The 21,011-nt window shown below is 44.8% G+C and overlaps 1 protein-coding gene across 3 annotated transcripts in view; it reads left to right on the top strand.

Moving 5' to 3' along the window:
• LOC132331616 (serine/threonine-protein phosphatase 2A regulatory subunit B'' subunit alpha-like) overlaps positions 1–21,011 on the top strand; it is a 52,721-nt gene that overhangs the window by 9,923 nt on the left and 21,787 nt on the right. For all 3 annotated transcript variants that reach the window (XM_059855148.1, XM_059855146.1, XM_059855147.1), the window contains 2 exons: positions 5,107–7,533; positions 20,103–20,363. In XM_059855148.1, the coding sequence (XP_059711131.1) occupies positions 5,554–7,533; positions 20,103–20,363 (2,241 nt within the window). In that variant the 5' untranslated portion in view covers positions 5,107–5,553. The remainder of the gene's footprint in view (positions 1–5,106; positions 7,534–20,102; positions 20,364–21,011) is intronic.

Raw genomic sequence — 21,011 nt, forward strand, 5'->3', positions numbered from 1 at the left:
CAGACTCTGGCACTCCTGGAAAATGCTAAGAGGTGATTTGATTATACTGTGTTAGTACTTGGAGGTGAGGAAATTTGTCTTCCTGGAAGCTCTTTTAATTTAGCATAAGAAAGTGGGATAGCTGTTTGTGGAACCTGGTGTTGAACATACTTCAATGGGAAATGATGACCCTTTTCCTAGAACGTGTGTCATTAAATAAATTAAATATTGAAGCACTTGAGAATATGAGGAAGTGTCCTCTGGTTCAAATAGAAGTGCTTACTTTGAGTAGGTCAGGCCCTCTAACCAGGGTTATGAGGCAAGTTGGGATTTGTAGCCATCACAGTTTGTTGCAGTTTCTAAAACATGAAATAGCTTGTAGCTAAAACCTTTCAGAAATAAAGATTCTAAAGGTTCTGCCTGCAGGGCCAGTGTCAGCAGTATAAGCCCCTGTAATGCTCAAACTGTTCAGATGCAATTCTGAGTGGTTTCTTCTACTGTCCCTGAAATTGTGCACGTGCATCAAGTTTCTGCTGGTCCTGAGGACTGAAAAGCTGCACTTCAAACCTAAGCCCTACATGCATAAAAGTTCTGTTGCCATTAAGTACGCAAAAATATTATAAGCTGTAAATGTATAAGAAACACAGGACAAAGGAACAACTCAGATTTTTTTTCTTCTGAACTCCAGTATAGGAAGAAAAGTTATTAATTTTAATCTCCTGTTCCTTTTTGAGAAGCAAAAAGTTATGCGAGTGATGCTGAGTTGTTAATCAGTTCCTTTGTGATCCAAAATAATTTATTAAGTGTCTGGTTGTAAAATTTCCACTTAATTCATCAGAACTAGATTTGCTGCAAAAATTTATTGGAAAGAAACATTACTTTGTTGTTTGCCTGCTTTTTTTTCTTCTATAATCCATATAGCTTGCTCCCGAATCTGCTTTGCTCAGTAAATTCTAAACAAACCCCAATCATTTCTAAATAAGAAGATACAGTTAAATGCTGCTTTTTGGTACCACAAGCCCTTCTAAGGGGGTAGGACCTGACACCTGATTACACAGGCATGGTGATAAACCTGAAGCTATACTGGTGACTGTCCAAATGACAGACCAGTTGTTCTGTCTTTGTTATCTTTTGCAAGAGTACCAAACTCTGGAGGGTTGGTCCTACCACACCTTCCACTAGAAAAGAGCAGTTCCACAGTGATGCTCAGGCCGTGCCCTGGTGCAGGAAGGCTGGCTGAATCAATACTGTGTTATGGTGGCTTCTAGCTCCTGTTGCTAGTGCTGCAGATAAGGGTTCAAGAAGACTTTTGGTGAATTAGAGACTTTGAGAGGTATTGGAGCCCTGTCCTGCAGCTTTCTAGACTTCAGTTTGCAAGTGCTGGCTGACAGTCCCAATCTGAACAGATTGTCATTGTTGAATTCTTTAACTTCTGCATAATCTTTGCATGAATAGAATTTCTTGTGTGTCTTGTGGAATAACCTTTTATACAATTAGTATCTGCAATAATTTTTTCCTTTGGAAAGTAATTCATGTCATCTTGCAGAGATAGGACAGACATAAAGCATTATTCTGCAGTCACACAAGAAGCACTATTCATTCACAGTTTGTGTTGTGGAGCCAGTCCTGTGTCCCCAGGGCTGGGCTGGTTTTGTGGCAGCAATCCTAGTTACAGAATCTTTCTGCAGTGGTTCTGAACTGGGGGCTGCTCTAGAGTCAAACTGGAATGAAACTGCAGCCTGGAAAGAGCCAAGTAGGAACGTTTCTTGATGCATTTGGTCTTTTAATTCTGCTTATAAATAGTAGGTTTTAGTCACCCACCAAGAGTCACAACTGAAGCTCAGCTTGAGGCCACGTTCCCAGATCTGAAAACAAGGATACTCCTCTCTCAGGCTTTGTCCTGCCTGGGTTTGCGTGCTGGATCATGCTCAAGGGATCACATTCAAATAAAGCTGCAAGCTGAGCATGTCCTACCTTGGGCAAGGCAGTAGGAAAGGAGAGAAATTTCTGTTCTGCATCTGTAAGGATTTGTGCTGCTCCAGCCTTGAAGAACTTGAGCATGTTTCTGCAGACAGTGATAATAAAGCAATTAGTAAATAATTACTGAAAAGACATTAGTTAATGTGGTAGGAGAGAGGATATTGGGGTTTTGTATTGATTGTTTGATTACTTCCTCCTCAGATGCAGCAGTAAAAGGTGCTGACAGCAGAGGCAGGAGGCAGATTTGTGTTTGCATTGTGTTGGTTTGTGCTAGTACCAGAGGAATACAGGCAAACTGGAAAGGAATTTGAGAGTGCAGCAATCATTGCATAAACACCTAAAATTGTTATTGGGCATAGTTGGCAATACAAGGTTGAGCAAAAAAAAAAAAAAAGAGTCCATTTAGGTTGGGATTCTAGGAGACCTTTTCCTTGAAGAAATAACCTTACAGGCACAAAAACTTCATTGCTTGAAGGTGACTTAAAGAATTAGAGAAACCGGCTTAGTCAGTGGTGGGAGGAAACTACCCTTGGAGTGACAGAGGAGGAGACAGTGAGTAATACATTATTACTCTAATTAAGAAATAACTTAATCAAGATGTAATTATTGCCCAAATTAGGTATAAACCCAAACTGTTCTTTGCTGCTAAGAGAAGACCAGTCTGTCCTTGCTGCGTATGACACGGAGGGAGGAAGGAGCCCTTGGGACATCCTATGCTTTTTGAGAAGCAATATTAATTCTTCATCAAACTTGCTGTCCTGAAGGCCTCTCCTTTCTCTAAATATTATATAGCAGTCATTTCAGGAAATGCCAGAAGGCTTGTTTGAAGCTGATGGAGGCTGAGAAAAGGAAAAGCAGCAGACTTCTTACCCTGTTGTGTTGAAGGGAGTCTATGGATCAGTGGACTTTTTGGAGGCTTAACATGAGTTTCCTAACAGAGCCCATGATGGCATTGGGGAGCCAACAGCCCTTGTTAAATTGTGGCTCTGATTCAGCTGAGGGTTTAGCACACAAGGCAGTGAAGCCTGAGAGGAGTGAGTGGAGGGTGTGAAGTGTTGTTCCCTGGCTTTGTGAGTGATAGTGTGAGCACCTCAGGGTGTGAAAAGGGTTCTGTGCATGCCCTTCTTCCTCCAGCACCTTGACTCACTGCAGTGGCTGGGGTGCACCTGGTACCTGTGCTTGTCCGTGGGCAAGGGGCACACCTTGTACCACGGCTCATCCCTGGGGAAGGGGCACACCTTGTACCACGGCTGTTCCCTGGGGAAGGGGCACAGCTGGTACCACGGCTGTTCCCTGGGGAAGGGGCACAGCTGGTACCACGGCTGTTCCCAGGGGAAGGGGCACAGCTGGTACCACGGCTGTTCCCAGGGGAAGGGGCACAGCTGGTACCACGGCTGTTCCCTGGGGAAGGGGCACAGCTGGTACCACGGCTGTTCCCAGGGGAAGGGGCACAGCTGGTACCACGGCTGTTCCCAGGGGAAGGGACACAGCTGGTACCACGGCTGTTCCCAGGGGAAGGGGCACAGCTGGTACCACGGCTGTTCCCAGGGGAAGGGACACAGCTGGTACCACGGCTGTTCCCAGGGGAAGGGGCACAGCTGGTACCACGGCTGTTCCCTGGGGAAGGGGCACACCTCATACCTCTGCTCGTCCCTCGGGAGGGCCCTCCCGTGCCGGAGGGGCTTTGGGGCAGTGCCAGTGGGTGTGGAGGGGGGCAGGCCAGGACAGGAGGAGCTGCTTGGCCTGCAGCTGGGATGGGCAGGTGGCAGCCTGTTACAGAGCCCAGCATGGCAGTTAACTCTTCATCCTGAAAACAATTTTTTCAGTGCCTTATATAATCCAAAGAACAACGTGGGAAGGGTTCTTTACCTGTGCCACTCCACATAACTGCATCGAGCAGACGTGGCACATCACAAATTCCACTGAACACTCTTGAATCAGTGCTTCTCAATTTTAAATTAAGGCTTTAAAATATGTAAAATGTGAACATTTAGACTTATGCTCTCCCCAGTGGGTAATTACAACAGCACCAGACTCTTTGGGGACTTGCCTTGTGTGGGCTGTGTTTGTCCAGGCTTTAAGCCTAAGTTATGGGATGGAACTGCGGGGAGGGCAGTGCTTCCATCAGGTGCAGGCCTGGCCTTTTGCAGTGCTGGATATTTGCCTTTGAAGAAACCAAAATAAACCCGTGCAGTGGAGTGACTTAGCTGTGTGATATAATAATGTTTTATTAAATAAATTTCTGTTTGTACAGGAATAGAGGGTGCTCAGAATTTCACTGGGGTGTTTTCATTTGATTGTTCATGTATTAAAGAAAGATGAGGCAATGTCTAAAATTCAAGACCCTTAAATCTGAGATTTGTTTTTTTTCATAACAAAGTTAAACAGCTTTTGAGGTTTTTTCTGGTGCAATTCTGACCATGATGATAGGAAATGCAGCTGGAAATGCCTGTGCCAAGTGTAAAACACTCCAATTCCTAGTTTTCATAGGCTTAACCTTTATACAAATATTACTGTCCTCAATGTCTACAACAGTGGACTTACTGCATTAAATATGCTGCTGTTTATGGGTTGTAAGAGCAACAGTTATTCCTCCTTAAAATATATTGCTATGGTCCCAGAGACCTTGGTGAAAGGCTAATGGAAGCCAATGTGGCCTTTACTAAAGACTGTGCATTCTTAGAGGCATTCAGCTACTTTGTTGCAGGCTTTTTGCAGCTTTTTATAATCCAGAGAGCTTGGAAATCCTGAAAGTGCTTTTCTCTACTGCCCTTTGCCTTATCTTTAGAGCCTTTAAAAACAAAAGGCAGAAATTCACAACAGGATCAAACTGTTTTGCTCTATTAGAATTAAAGGTAATGTTTTGCTCGGTCAGGGGAGGAAAAAAAGCAAGTCTGAAAAAAATTAATGAGTGGCTAAAATAGAGCTGTTAAAATGGCAGCACACAGACAGCCTGTGTATAAATATAGGCCAGCTCTTCAGCACTGCTCTTATATGGTAGATCTGAGTGAAAGAAGACTATCAGCCTACTCTGTTCTGTGCAGGCCTGTGTGCTTCTTGTTCTGTCTGCTGCCAGACGTTTGGTAGTAGACAAGGCTGCACAATACATGGCAATCATAATGACTGTCACCTTTATTTCTATTGCAGGGACCTGTGTCACCAGTGTGAGAGAGGAATCTCCCAAGTACACTGTGGATTTTTTTCTCTGCACATGCTACTGGATTATCTACCTTTTACTGACCCACTCAAAAAGAGAGACAAAGGGTCAAATGAAAATTGCTGACTTGTCACTTCTGCCTTAAAACTGACTGGATTTTATGACCTCTGCTGGAGAAGCTACCTGAACCATTGGAAATGGAGCAGCTCATGCTGCACCTCTGCTGAGCATGGAATATGAGCATCGAGGTGCCTTAAGTTAAACCATATGCAAGCTGCACTAGTTGTTGTAACTGTACTGCTGAAACCACTCCAGACTTCTCCAGGGCTTTCCAAGGCAGTAGCTCCTCACACAGTTTGGATGTTTCCAATTGACATTTGAATGTTTTCACCCAATCTGGTGTGGCTGTGAAAAGTGAGCTTTTCCCTGTGAAGTTCATGGTGAGTTTTGCAGCCTCACTTCCCAGCGTGGTCTGTGCTATGGCAGCGAGCTACAGGCTGATGGTGACTTCAGTGAACTGCTACAGCAGCGTGCTGGTAGAGCAGCACTCCCAGCACACTGTGCACTACTGCACAGGCTCCTGCCAGCTCCTCAGACAGGGACTCACCTGCATAGTAGCTCACCACAGTGTCTGTGCAGAGCTCAGTGTCCAGGATGCCAACCTGGAGCATAAAATTCCTGTTCCTGAAAATGGTCTTGCCTTGGCTGGAAATGAGGACTATCACCAAATCCTCCCAAATAATCCAAGAATCAAGAAAGGCTTTTCAGTGCAAGCCTCTAGCAGTTTAAAAGACATTACTGGTGAGGCAATAAACCTTGCCAGTGGTAAAATAAAGGAATTCTCCTTTGAAAAGCTCAAAAACTCTTCCAGTCATGTGGCCTACAGAAAGGGAAGGAAAGTTCGGTCAGAATCTTTCAGCAGACGATCCTTTGATTTTGACTTGATTTATGGGCACTTTAACAATGATGAGAACTGCCCTCCGTGTGGCTTTTTGCAGAGCCCCTCACCTGTGGAGAAATGGCAGGAGAGCAGTGATGCTCCAGAAGTCACCATGAATCCTGTGGTTCCCTTCTGCCCTCATTCCTTCCCTGAAGAAAACTTCATTACCCAGATTTTAGAAAAACACAAGCTAGATGGTTCTTCTGGTGGGGATATTAAGGTGTGCCTGGACATCTTGCTCAAGTGCTCAGAGGATCTGAAAAAGTGCACGGACATAATTAAGCACTGCATCAAGAAGAAATCTGCAGACGTTGGTGGAGGGAGCAGCAATGATCCCCTGGCTAATTCAGAGAGGATATACATGAATCTGATGACAAGATTTTCTTCGTACCTGAAAAAGCTGCCCTTTGAGCTGAAGACAGCAGGGCAGAGAGAAGCGAGTGACTGGGCAGAGCTGATGAACTGTTTCCATGGCTTGCAGCAAACTCCCTTTCCCCTGGTATTTGGTGATGAGCAGCCACCCAGGTATGAAGATATCATTCAGCTGCCATCCTCAAGCACAGTTCCTCTCGTTCTACCAGGTCAGGGTGAGGTGACGAGCACCTCCCAGTCCATCCAGACAGGTACTGTGAGCTTCACCTCCAGCTCCCTGCCCGCTGTGTCTCCAGAGAGCAGCGTGAGAGCTGTGAAAGATGCTCTACCTCAGTCACCAGCCCCGAGCCCCTGTGACGGCACATCTGCCACCGAGGCGCTGTACATCGAGGAGGAGTCTGATGGGGACAGAAGAGTGGGGACAGAGAAGAAGGCAGAGCAGAAGGGGGGCTGGCAGAGCCTGGAGCACAGCTACCAGCGAGCTCCTGGTTCAGACCTTGCTGCTGATGCTAAAGCAGAGCGGGCCAGAGTGGGAGATGCTCCCGAGCAAACTGCTCCTTTAAAACCAGTGTCAGACCCTGTGTTGGGTGGTGCCCAAACTGCTGTCTCCAAAGGAGCCCAGACATGCAGCAGGGTGGACAAGGAGGAGATAGACAAACTGCTGCTGGACTTGGAGAGCTTCTCACAGAAAATGCAGAGTACTCTGAGGGAACCTTCTCGGAAGGAGGGCGAACCTGCCTCACTGCAGGTGTCTGGCAAGCAGGGTAGGCAGGCTCCACCTCTGGCTCTGGAACCCAAAAGTAAACCTGCTGATCCCCCTTCTTCTTTGTCAAAAATCATGGAAACCAACGGTCATAAAATGGAAGATGATGACAAAGCCCTTCTACTGCGTATCCTGGGAAGCATTGAGGACTTTGCCCAGGAGCTGGTGGAATTCCAGACTGGCAAGGGAAGTTTGTCCAAGGAGAGGGAAGTGATGCAAATTCTCCAGGAAACTTTAGCAACTCCTTCACAGTCCCTGCTTGCAGGGCAAAAAAGCCATGCTGGGGCTGCCTCCAGAGACTCTGTTCCAGCTTCAATTCAGCAGGTCCCAGAAGTAGTAAAGGTAAGAGAACAAAACTTTTGACGGGATAGTGAGTAAAACAAACATGGGAAAATGTGGGGGAGTGTGGGGAATTACATCCAAGTGATGCATTGTGCTTTGAATGCTGCAGTGTGGAATAATGTGTTCAACCTGGCAGAAATGTAGCCTTTATTTAAATACAAACAAAAAAAGGAAACTGAAACCCATGAGAAAATAAAATAGGTCCTGACCTGGAGTTTCACCTTTGAGCTTGATCCTTTCCTGCAGGTGCTCCTGTTGACTGTTTGCTTGTGGTTTAAATGGGTCCCTTATAATAGGGTGTAGTAATAATTACTTTAATAAGTATAAATAATTACTTCATTTCTGGGAGCAAGTATTGGACTGCCTCTCAGCAGTTCAGTGAGAACTGATTCTTCCACCTCTCCCTTTCCCATCTCTGAGCAGCCTTTCTCCTCATCACTGGTTCCTAAAGAGACCGGTCCTCCGTGGGACAAAGGGCAGAATCTCAGAGGATTTACTTTTGCTTTTCCCATCCCCAGTGCATGGCATCATGTGGAATCTGTATTGCTTGTATCTCAGATGAGGAGCAGGTTTTCCCAGGAGAAAGGGTCTTGATGGGAGCCTGCTTCAGAGGGAAGCCGAGGCTGTCTGTTAAGCACTCCATGCTTTTCGTTTGATAACTGCTTCCAAATCTCAAGAAAACTTGTTTCCATACTTCCAAGTAGGCAGCAACTCTATAGAGGACTTCAATTTCAAAAATCCCCCTTCCACATAGGCACTGAAAAAGTGCCCAGGTTGTAAGTGAACTTTCAGAGCTTCTTCCAGTTTGAGCTTAATGTGCATGTTTTCAGAACTGGCCACTTTAGCCCAAAACTTGATGCAGTTCTGAAAAAGAGTGCATGGGTTGTGTCTTACCCTACATGATGGCACTGAGATCCTTTTAGACCAGGCTCTCCAAGAGTTTCTGTTGTTGCTCTGGGAAACTTTGCTTACAGAAAATGGAATTCTGATATTTCCAGCAAGGGAAAGAATCTTTTTCCTCAGAGAGTGTAGAATTAAACAGCTCCAGAATCTCTAAAGTAATCCCTTGTAATCTTGCCCTGTACATTATTTTACCAAATTTTCTGACTTGTGAGTTCAAACAAAAATGTGTTTGATGAAGTGTGACCCTGGCTTTTTTGGCAGATTTTATGTAATGCTTGAAAATGGGATGCATTTATGCTGCCAAGTGACTTCTCAGTGTGGTGCCTTGGCAGGTTGTGCTCCCCTGATCCCACCTAGCTGTGTGTTAGTTTGCTCCCAGCCTGCCTTCTATGGACATGTGCTCCACTTCATCCCAGAGCTCTGCTCCTCTGTGCAGTCACACAACTCTTGCCATGTGCAGATGCCCAGAGCCAAAGACCCTGGGAGAGAAGAGCTTTTCTGGGGAGGCAGAGCTGGTCCCGTCAGCAGTGGGCACAAGGCACTGGGCTGCTGGCTCTGCACTTGCCCTGAGGTTTGCTGTTATTTGTGGCACAGATGTGTCCCTTGCTAGGTGTAGCATTTAGGGAATACATCCGTGTTCTTGGATCACTCTGGATGTAATTGAAGCTGCGTGTGGATTCTCACTTGGTATTGCATGTGTGCCTCAATTATGCAAAGTATTTGCTGTATCTTCTAAAGGCTCATAAAACTGTTATCAAATAGCTGGGCACACATGCAGAAACCTCAGAGCTCTCAGACTGATGACAACACAACACACTTTACCTTTTGTTTGTGAAGGTTGTGACAGATTTAATATCCCTCAAATGCTAAGCAATGAAAAAGGAGAGGGAGAATCCTTCAGACCAGGCTGTTCTCTGGCTCAGCTGGCCTATCTGTGTTAAATCTGTGCTAATTTATATCAGCAACAGACTTCCTCTTTATCAGAAACCCAATTATGATCCTCCACAGAGAACAAAAGGATTACTTGCCTCTTCATCTTCAAAACCCAAATATTTAGAAACTAGGAGATGAATACTCAAGACGTCCATCAGTTTTGCAGAGCACATCATAAGGGCATCACTCTTCTCTCGGGCAGGCCAGGAAGCATTGCATACTTCTAGACTGTGCAACATTTCCCATTCTGAGATCCAGTTTTCCGTTGCTTATCTCTAAACCTCTGAACTATTTGTTTTGGGATTTCCTGTTCTCTGTGCCTTTCTTAAGCTGACTTTTTAGTATGTTAGTTTTGAAAAAAGTCGTTTGGTGAGAAGAATGCAGTTGCCTTTTAGAGATCAGTAAGCCCCCTAGTACTTGTCTGTATTTTTGTCTGTAGTGAGGAGGGCTGGATTGATCAGCAGGTTTGAGGGAACTGGGGGAAACTGGAACCAGTGAGCAGTGAAGAAGGTGGAGATGGGGCTGTTGGGATGCTCTGAGCTGACCTGCAGAAATGCTGAGTGTTGGGGTGTGTTGGAAGGTAAAGACTGGTGCCTTTGAGTAAAATGTCATAGGCAAAGTCCTTGGAGAAGTCAGTGGTGGATGTTTTTGACTGTAACCTCTGTCCTTGGTCTGCCACCTGTACAGGTTGGCTGATTTGACAAAATAAATTCAGCTAATGCTTGGAGTGGTGCTCTAGTGAAAGAACCCTAGAATAATCTGTAAGCAACGTGGTCCTTCTGTTTTCAGAATCAAGTGTGAGTGGTGCAGGGCTCTGCTGCATGTTCTGCTCATATGTTGCATTTTAAGAGCTGTTGAAAAAAGTTTATGAATAATTTTGGGAGCAGAGGTCAAGGCCAGGCTTTGATACAAAGAGTCTCTTGGTTTTTGTCCCTTCACTGTTGTGTATCTCCTCAAAAGGATTACTTGTGTTGTAGTGAGCCAGAAAGCTCAGCTCTGCTTCCCATTTCTGTCTCCTCCATGCCTATACTTCCTATTGTATTGTTCTAAAACCTTCTTTATACTGACTTTGGTGCTTGTATGTAAGTTAAACCTACCTAACATTTTTGTTTTCTGCCATCTTAGTAAGTGGAATAGCTCAGGCTAATGTCAGATGGGTGATCCAACCATTTCTGGCCAGGGACTGTGATCTGGGAGCAGAGGGTTTGTGGGTTGATGAGACCACCTTTAGAACCATGCTGTATCTCAGGTGGTAGAGCCTTGAGTGAAGTATCCAGAGGCTGGTCCCTGTTTCCACATTTCCTCTGGGTGGGCTCTAGGTAGTGTCTGTTTAATCCTGCCTCTTCTGAATGACTGATGGGGTGGGTGTTTCTGGGACTCTCAGAAGGTTCTTAACTCCCTGTGCCCTGAAACACCATCTCAAGGCCACACACTTTGCTTTTTTGTATCAAAATGTCTGTGTTGTGTGCTTAAATCAGGGGGCCCTAAGAAGGCTCTGAGTGGAATTAACTATTTCTGAAAGTCAAGGTTGACCTTGCAACTTGTAATTCTGCCCCTTTCATAATTTTGTTCACTTCTTTGTTTTGCAAATGTAATGATATTCTTTTCAAGGATCTTGTATGGGGTGATTAATTGTAAAAAATGGCTTCTGTAATGTCACAGTAACTTTAACTTTGTTCTGAAATAATTCTATATTCTCAAAGTGTGTCTAAAATATAATGTAAAATTCTCTGGAAAATCAACTTTCATCTTATATATGTTAAAAATTGTTTTGATCAGATATTGATAATATCTGTCACTTAAGCTATACACACAATCTGCAGTCCTTTCAAACATCAATTATTCATTACTTCTCAACACAAACAGTGAATAACTATGGGCTTTTTTTTTTTTTTTCTCTTGGTAACAGTTACTGAAATAAAAACAAGTCTAAGTGAATCTAAAGTATATCGGAATGAAAGGCAGCTAACAGGCAGTCTGGCATCTCTCACCTTTAACCTGGGTCACCTACAGCAAGGAGGGATTTCTGGGTTTGTAGTTTGTGCAGTTGGTCTGGCTGTTGAGACCAAACTTTTCTGCTGTGGGTTTTGTCCAGCTGACTTTGAAGCTGTTAAAACAAGATTCTCTTACTGTCGATTTCTCATAGTACTGTATATTTATATCTTTATTTATACCCGCTTTGTATGTTTTGAGGATAGCAAGTAGCATGCTAGAAACCTATTCCAAAACATTGGAATACAGACACAGTGAGCCTTGCCTCTGGATTACTTGCTTTATTTCAGGTTATCAGTGAAAACCTCCCAAACTTCTGAGATCCTTTGTGATTCGTTAATTTGAGCATGAAAAGTATTTGGCTGTGCTGGTTTTTTAAAGGAGGAGCTACTGGCTGCCAGATTAGTGTGTCTCTTTAATGCATATGTTTGTAAAGGTCTCTGTAGCTGGTCTGGATGCAGCTGGGGGTCGGAGAGGTTTCTTGAGCTCCATTTCCTCTGCAGGCTGTAAGCAGAACATGAAGTAATTCATCACTTGCCACAGATGATTTACAATAAATCACCTCCTGACATGCTGCTGCATGAGATCTGCAGCACTCCCAGTACAGTGCAGCCTCATGGACTCTTTAGGTGTTGCCTTAATGTTTAGAAAAAAATTGTCAGAGTAAGAAAAACCAAATTTGTTCCAAATGTGTTGCATATGAGTCTGTGTATTCTTTATTTGGTGGCAGTTCCTCTTCAAATATTCCTGCCTGCCTTTTCCTTTTTGGAGGGTATTTTTTTGTCCCCATCCTTTTTGTGTCACTCTGTTAAGCCTTGTACTCATTTGGACTTCATGTCAACTACAGGAGCCCAGGAAAAGACATCAGAGGCACATGTCCAATAAAAGTTTTCTGTTGTGAGGCTCACTGAGATCTGTGCATTTCAAATGCAATACCTTGATGAGAGCAAGCCCTACTAGCTTGAAATTGGGTGTTTTCTGTGCTACTGAATTTAGCATCCTGACAGAGCAGCTCACAGTTTTACAGTCAGGTAGGGGAAGCACTCCATGGGACTCTTTTGTGTGGAAAGAATTGGATTTTGGCCCTTGTTCAGCACCATTCTCATGATAAGAGAAGGAGAACACACTTTAACAAGCCTAGACAAAGTTAGAGCAAGGATTTGAAGTCTGCTTGCTCCAAGTTGTCCAGAGAAAAAGTAGACTATTGTCCTCTGGGAATTGCTTTGCCTTTGCCTCACGAGAGTTATGGTGAAAGTGAATAACAAGAATGATGCATTTTGATGTCTTTAGGAAACTGTTTTCTTAAGAGCTGCTTGAGAATGACTGAGCTTATTATCCACGATCATCCTTGTGTGCTTGTTTGGCATTAAAGGAACTAGATGATTTGATTTTTCCAGCAAGAAGGAAAAAATGATGTTTTTTGAAAATTACAGCCTTCAGTAGAGAATGGGAACTAATGCTGCTCCTGTGCTTCATCACCTCAGCAGCAGGGACCTCAAACCACTGCCGTCCCACAGGCAGGGCCCTTGGCTGAGCCTGCTTTAACTCTAGCTGAGCCTGACTGACCCAGAGGTGCCCCTCAGGTCTCAGCACTGAAGCACACAAGTAGGAACTGTTGGGGAAGATGATATATTTAGCCACTTCTGCAGGGCATCTAATTTTAGAGCTCTTGGTAGTGGTGGTGGGTGCTTCCTTTCTCATGTCACCCCTGGCCTATTACAAGCCAAGGACAGATTGTCTGTCATGTAGCCAGCAGGGAAATAGATTCACTTGTAGATCATGTTTCTCAATTAAAGTATTACAAGAAGGCAGAAGATCCTGGTGGTACTGAAAGACACTTTGAATATTGGTTCAAGTAGGGAACTCTGGCTTCAGGAGTGAGATAAAATTGCTAGATGTTGTCCTTGTGAAGAGAGAGAAGACATAATGTGTTGAAGCCATTTGTCATTTCTTGCCTGTAAAAAATCAAACCCAAGAAAGCAACGTGCTGGTCTTGACGTGGTCTCCTCCAGAGTGCCCGTGGCCCTTCTGGAAAGGTCAACATCTGCTTAGGAGCTGCCCAGGATGATGATCAAGGAGAGTTCTCTGCGGAGGGACCCAGATCTGGGAGGGGAGCTAGCTTTCCTTGCCAAGGGCTGTGACTTTGTTCTTCCATCTCGGTTCAAGAGGCGGCTCAAGGCCTTCCAGCAGGCCCAGGTTTGGACACTTGGCATTTCTTTATCTTTTTTTTGTATTTTTTTTATTGGTTCAGAGAATCAATCTGTGTCCCCTCTAGGCGTGTCTATTTGCAGAAAGTTATTTGCAGCTAGATACCAGCAGGTTTAAAAATAAACCTTCCAGGCTTAGATTGCAGAGTTGAAATGTCTTTGTAAACAAGGGGAAATTAACAGCAAGGGCAGTGATTTAATAATGGGGAGAAGTATTGTAAAACTTAAGTATTTCTGTGGGATTTTTTGTGTGGTTGCTCTGGATGTTTGTTGTTGCATGTTGGAAGAACCACGAGGTTCTGCTGTCTGCAGTGAACTGTACATATCTCTGCAAGCCAGCCTACTTGGCTTTGGTTTTTATGATTTGACCATCCCAAGGTGCTTCTTTGTGCTGTTTCCTACCCTCTCTGTGCTGTGGCTGAAGGAGATAATAGAATCATTTAGTCTGGGAAAGACCCTGAAGATCACAGAGGTGTAGCCAAGGAAGTGGAAATTGTATCATAACTGTGTGTTTCTGGTAAATCCCAGCTGCTGTACTCACTCTCTGGAACAACTGACAGAAGATTGGATGTGCTAGGACACCAAATGGACATGTAGTCCCTCCAGATTTAGAGGGTTCACAATTTGCTGAAATTGGCCCATTTTGAGCTTTATCTATATTTAAGTAATGGGTGACCCAGTGAGGACGTTAAAAAGTTGAAATTAGGAGCAGTGCAGCTGTTTCCTAAGAAACAGCATTACAATTGCTCCAAAACATATTGTGGCACATTTTTTCATGCGTTCTGCTGACAGGTTAAAGTACATCTCAGAGGTTAATCTGTGGAACGAGTGTTTTTCACTCCCTGGGGGAGAACTGGATGAGGTAATAATGTGCAGTAATGGCTTGGGCGGGGCCGAGCAGTTCGGAGAGACTGTCAGGAACCCCAGCACAGCTAAATTCCCTCTCCAGAGTTAGTCTGGTCACTGAGGATGTAACCGGGGTAGGGTTTGCAGGGAGGGATGAGAACAGCTGGGAAAATGGACGAGGCTTTGGTCCACGAGCCCTCTGCCTGGTGAGAAGCAGGAACACTTTCTCTGCTGAATGCGTTGGGAATGACTGGGGCTGAAGTGAAATGCTGCAGTGTTCAAAAAAGATGGTCTTTTTCTTCTTTTCTTGCTGCCTCCTCACCGTGTGTCACCCTTCTCTTGTCTGAGCCCCACAGGTCTTTCTGTGAGCTGCTTTAGTTCATAACACAGTTTGGTATCATCCAGCAACAAAGCCTGGTCTGTTTGCTGCCTTTCCACGTGGGTGAGATGGGTTCCCAGAGGGACAGTGAACCTCTGGAGGTGGAGGGCAGGGGTGGGGGCTCTCCCATGTGGCAGCAGTGAGGTGTAATTAAATTCTGTGCCTTGTGGGGCTGTACCTGGGGCTTGGGATGAGCTGAGAGTCGAGGTAACTGGGCCCAGGAAGAAAACCAAAGTGTTGACAGGTGTAAAGGTGATAAGGTGGTGATAGGGAGCTGAGAGATCAATGAACACCTCTTTGCTTTGTGGAACACACAGATGTTGGCCAGGAAGGAGGGGAAGAAGGATGTTGGTAAACTTCTATCTCTAGAGCTGGAAATTTCAGTTCTTGTGCTTATCCTTTGCAGAACTATTTATGGAAGGAACAGAGAGCCTCCCATAGCAGTGTTGGGAGGAAGGAAGATCTCGAATCCAACATATCACTTGTAGGAATACTATTTCTAACTCTGGGTCACATCAGCACTGCCTTTTCCCCAAGGAGAGGGATAAGGAGCCCCTCTTGGTGACCTCTCACAGGCTGTACTTCCCTCAGTGTCCTCCAGCCTAACCCTCCCAAGCTGCAGTTTGGTTCCATTGCCACTGTAGCTCAACTTCCAAGAGCTGCAGGCTGTGTTTAGCCCATCCCTTGGCTTCCCTTTCCCACAGCTAGCCAGGCCAGCCCTCAGTGTCTCCTGCTGCTTGATCCTGATCACAGCTCTCTGATTTCCCTCTTTCATGTCTCTGGCTGATCTCTTCCCATCACTTTTTGGAAGTGAAGGCCCAAAACTGGTCCCAGGAACCCAGATGCAGCCTCACTAGTGTCAGACAGATAAAAACCTCCTGGCCTTACCCTAAGGCAGTCCAGGACATCATTGGCCTTATCTGTAATCAGCCCTGTTCTGCAGGGCTATTGCTCAGCCAGGGGGTTCTCAGCCTGAACTGCTGCTGAGGGCTGTGTCCAAGATCTGTGGGCACACTGGGCAGTGGAGGTGTGTGATGCCTCTGTTTGCAAAGCTCCACTGGGTAAGGCCGTGAGGAACTTGATCCAGCCTTACAATTAGCACTGTGTCTACTCCCACCTAAATCCTTTTGGGTTTCTGAGTTGCTTAGGTAGAGTTTGTTTTCATTTTTGTTTTGCTGTGATTGGACTTTGTTTTTGCTGGTGAGTTTGTTTCCTAGAAGAAAATATTCTCTCCAGAAATGCATTTTCTCATAGCTCTGTGATGTTTGGAGCCTTTGTTCTTGCTGTCCTTAGAAATAGGTAAGAAAGAGACAGCAGGAAGGTTCATTGATGGGAAAGGGCTTTGGGGAGGGAAAGGAAGAGAAAGTCTCAGGCAAGAGATACAAAGCAGTGCTGGAGAGCTGATGAGCTTTGAGGATGGCTTGTGTCCAGGTACCATCAGACTTGAGCAAGGCAGGAGCTATGAAAAATGAAAGGAGACATGAAGTCAGCATTGTGGACTGCGAGAACCCAGGCTGAGTCACTGTACCCTAGAAAAGAGGATTACACTATCCCATTTGGAAAAAAAGCAAGAAACTGGTAAATATATTATCTAGGACCCTGTTGGAGCCTGGGACAAGGAGGAAGGAGTAGAAAGAATTTGAGCACTTTGTGTGATACTCTTCCTTCCATGGAGTTTTCTGCTGGGACTGGCACATCCCTGGGAGACAGGCTGGGATGGCAGAGGTTTAGTCTGTGCTTTGTTTGTGTCACTACAATGAGGCTGTAGTTCTGTCTGGGTTATTTATAACACAGATGTCACTATTTTTGTCTGTCTGTAAATAAATTGTATGGCTGGCAAAAGGTGATGCAGTGGATAGACAGATTTTAGTTAGGGTAAATTACAGAATGCTACAGAGTGTTATTTTAAAATGGCCTTTAATCTCACCATTCTCTTGAGCAAAGAAAGAAAAAAAAGTTTATCTGTTAATTATGGTAACAAAGCCAAAAGATTTATTAGAGTATTTGTTGTTTCCTTTCTTAGTTGTCCTCTCTGAAAATGCACATCCCTGTTGGAGAAGTGTGTTCTGCTAGGCAAGCAGCATTTAAGGCTAATTTTTTGCAATAAGAAACTGTTTATTTCCAAGGAATTTCCACAGAATTTCCCATCATACCACTTTTTAAATTTTTTTCACAAAAAGTTGTAATTAACTTCGTCTTGTCCCCATAGTGGTTTGCATCTGGTTATACCCATCCCAGAGTATTAATTTGTAAGGCTGTTCTAGGGAACAAAATCCTCAAGGACCAGTTGCTTGGTTTTTTCTCTTTGTGTCATTAAGAGCTCATTTCTTATTTGAGAAGGAAGAAGACAAAGTTCAAAAATTGTATTTCTGTTCCTGAGGCAGAATGTGAAAAGCAGCTGTCCCTGAGCAGTGCTTGCTCCTAGTTTGGCTTGGGCTGAGCAGGAGTGAGGGAGTCAGACTTACTGGGAAGGTCAGCTGGGAACCTGAGTCTGAACTGGCTCCCTCCTTCCAAGGCCAGCAGAATTCCCTGGGTTTCTCCTGTAAGAGTCTGACCTTCTGCCTTGTGTGGTGGATGTGGATCAGGAAATTATTCCCCTGTGCTCCTGACCTGTGTGAGCTGGTACCAAGCTGGCTCTGGGAGTGCCTGGGGGCAGAGGAGTTGCTGGGGTTTTTGGGAGGTGGAGACCTGGGCACAGGGGGTGAGCTGTGTTCCAGCGTGGTCAGCTCAGGCTGTGTGCCATGTCGGGATCTGTGTGAAATGCAGAAGAGGAGGAAAATAGCCCAGTGCTGTTGTGCTCTTCTTGGGGACTTCTCTTCACCTTTCAAGAAAACAAAAATACAATTTTATCATTCCCTGTAAGGGAAGGGGATGTATTGTTATAGTGAAGAGTCGGTTTCTTTTGAAAGAACATCTTGGTTTGTGGAACTTTTTGTGAAGTTTGAGTAATTTCTCTTCGTTCCCCCCAGTGCTGGCAGCCAGGAGTGCCTGCATATCCTGAGGAGATTAGGGAGCAGTAAACCTGTTTGTGAGAAGTGCCCTCGAGCAAACTGATGTGAAGTCCTATTATAGAAGTCAAGTGGCTGCAGTTGGCACCTCAGCTCTGTTCCAGCTTTGCATTGTTTGTATGAATATGGTGCTGTGAGAGACCGGCAGGAACTTCCCCTCTGCTGGGATCCAGAAAGGGAAAACTCCTGAGCAGAGCTGGATCCTGGCTGGGGAAGCCCCGGGCAGGACAGGCAGGGTGAGGGCAGATGGTAAAAGCAGAAGTGGGGATTTGTGTGACCCCTGAGCTGGGGCCAGGTGCTCCCTCCCCACACACATTGACTTGGTCTGGACTTTGCTTTTGGTGCTCTGCTGAGGAAAGGGCAGGAGGAAGCTGGGAGAAGGCTTGTCTTTTATTTAACCAAGTGAACTGTGTTCCCAAAGTGAATGTCCAGCTCTGCCCAGCTTCACCTCTGCCACCACCTCAGATCACGTGCATTGTCCTGCTGTGGGACAGAGTGACCAGGGCTGATGCTCACCATCCTCCAGCCCTCATGAGTCCCAGGAACTCTCTGGTCCCCTCTGAGCTCCACCATCACTCAGGAGCAGAGACAAAGATGTGCAATGTCTAAGGAGGACAGGAGGGAGAACAGGTGTTGGAGATCAGGCTGGCCCTCCAAAGGTTGAGAGCTGTTCAAACTCTGCATACTGGTATTGATAGAAATACTGAAGGCTGAAAATGATCTTCAGCTTTTCCTGTGTAGCAAGACAGAGAAGAAGACAACTTGAAGAACCCCATGCTCCAGGTTAATGTGTTCTGTACATAGCAGTTAAGGACAAAAGTTTGTTCTGGCTGGAGGGATGTGTGTGCCAGTGTTCCTGCTCCTGAAATGGAACAGCATTTGGGAGAAGAAAGAGGTTTCCCATTTAAAGAAAGAGCCATGAAGAAGAGGAGTGAAGAGGAGGCAAATCCTTCTCTCTCTTCTTCCATGGGTCTCTGATGAATGAGTTATAAAGTATTATGAACTGCAGGTAAAAGTAGTGCTTAAAGAAACCTTTACAAATCTCACTTCTTTACCTCATTGAAAGCAATTCTGTGGCTAGTTGGGAGATTCAGTCTGTGTTAAGAAAAAAGCTCCAAGTTTAAAGAAAATAATGAAGTAAAGCCAGTTCATCATATACATTCTTCTGCATTTATTGGACTCAGACTTGGCTACTTTATCCTGAAACCATTTTGTTTTGAAACAGTTAGAATAAACAAACTGAAAGTCACAGCTGTATTTACTTGACTGTTGCCTTCTGCTTCTTATCACATATGTTGTTATATTAATAAAACTCTTGCGTTGGAACCATTGTGCAGTGGGAAAGCCTGTTGCCTTTTCCCAAGAAGGAGTGTCTCCCTTGGGGAGCAGGGAATTCCTCATCCTTCCACATTCCAGTAGATGATTTTGCAGCTTTTACTGTAGTTACTTGTCAAAGTTTAAAGAATGTTCCCTCCCTTGTTTGAAAAATTCCCTGGTTTAGGGTCTCATTGTGTACTTCAATACAAATGCTGCCTGTGATGTAGAGCTAGACCTGGGGAGGGGATCCAGTGGGGATCACCATATCAGCCATATGTTTGTTACAGATAGGAGAGGAGTGAGGAAAAGACATCATGTGAATGCCTAATGACACTCTGCTGGCTGCTCCTAATTCCTGATGGAAACATTGATTTACCAGTGCTTAGTACCTTTCACAAAATAGGGTCTGGGACTGTTTAGGTTGGGCACAAAATAAAAGGCTTGCTGAAGTTGGGAAGGAAGTCTTGAAAATATTTTCTTAATTTATCTCTGAAAGCAGTGCTTTGGCAGAGCTAATTATGCTCCCAATGGATAGAAAATGTCCTTGTTTGAATGTAGCCTTGCTCATACTTTAGGCAAGCTGTTTGTGTGGGTGGGTGCTCTGGTTCAGAGGGGAAATACTGAAGAGCAGATACTTTGTTGTTCGTGGGGCAGAATGACAAGACCAAGTCCAGCATGAGAGGAAATAGCATTGTCCTTTGTGTATCACTGAGTTGCAGAGTGACTCAATAGGAAATCATGAGCCACAGCTACATATGTAAAATGCTCAGAAATAGCATAAAAGCAGGTGTGACATCCCAAATTCGCACTGGTTAATAATGCAGAAAATTGTCATTGCCTGTTTAAGATGCATTTTTATCCTCGTGCCATATTTTAATTTTTGGTGGGCTTTAATTTTCTCCTAATCACTGGAAGCACAAACTATATTTTCCTGCTCCATGTACCATGATGTTAAAATGTGTTTGTTATTCATTGTGTTTTCAGGTTCAAAGTAAACAAGAGAAGAAGGCAGGAACTTCATCCCCAGCCCCCCTGCAGCCTGTGGTTAGCCCTTGCACTCCTCTGCCTGTGAATAAAGCCACCAGCAGTACCCCTGTGCCCATAAACATTCCACGTTTCTACTTCCCTAAAGGACTCCCCAATGTCTGCACTAACCATGAGGAAATCATTGCCAGGATTGAAGAGGCCTTTACAGAGTTTGAAGATGGGAAAGCAAACATCTGTGAAATGGGGAAAATTGCTAAGGTAAGCGCTGATGGTCTTGGAGGTCTTTTCCAACCTTAATGATTCTGTGAATCTATTCTTGAGGTTTTTAATTTTGGAAGAGATACTTTGTTTTAGTTTCAGTCTATCTCACAGCTGTTGGGGGAAAAAAAGAACCAGTTTCCTTTTGATCTGGAGTTTTTTGTTTAGATTTAGATAATAGTAAACAAAAATGAGCTCAGTTTGCTGATTGTCGCATCAGATATGTGCTTATTCTTGCTTTGATTTATGAAGCAGTTCTCTAAGATTCCTTAGCAAATACAAATTGCATCTTTGTTTCTCCATTCCTTCATATTTCTGCTCAGAAGATTGAGAAACTCAGAGGCAGAAACTTTTCTGCTTCTGTGGTTTCAGGTAGTTTGAGCTGCCTGTTTTGTGGGATTTTGTAGCTGTCCTGCTCAGCTAGCATGAGCTGTAGGTGCTGTTGCAGTGTTGTGTGAGGAAGCAGCTTCCACCTTCCAGCTCCCTGGACGTGGAAGGGGGAAATGTCCCGTGAGCCCCCAGCCCCTGAGCTCTGCATGTTCAGTATCCACAGGGCAGGTGGAACAGCTGGTGATGAGTTCTGCCTTCAGGGGACAGCACACAGCACTTGTGTGGGAGCACACAAGATGGTCCCTTCTCTTTCCCTCT

The sequence above is a fragment of the Haemorhous mexicanus genome, chromosome 10 (assembly GCF_027477595.1).
Source record: "Haemorhous mexicanus isolate bHaeMex1 chromosome 10, bHaeMex1.pri, whole genome shotgun sequence".
Taxonomy (NCBI): domain Eukaryota; kingdom Metazoa; phylum Chordata; class Aves; order Passeriformes; family Fringillidae; genus Haemorhous; species Haemorhous mexicanus.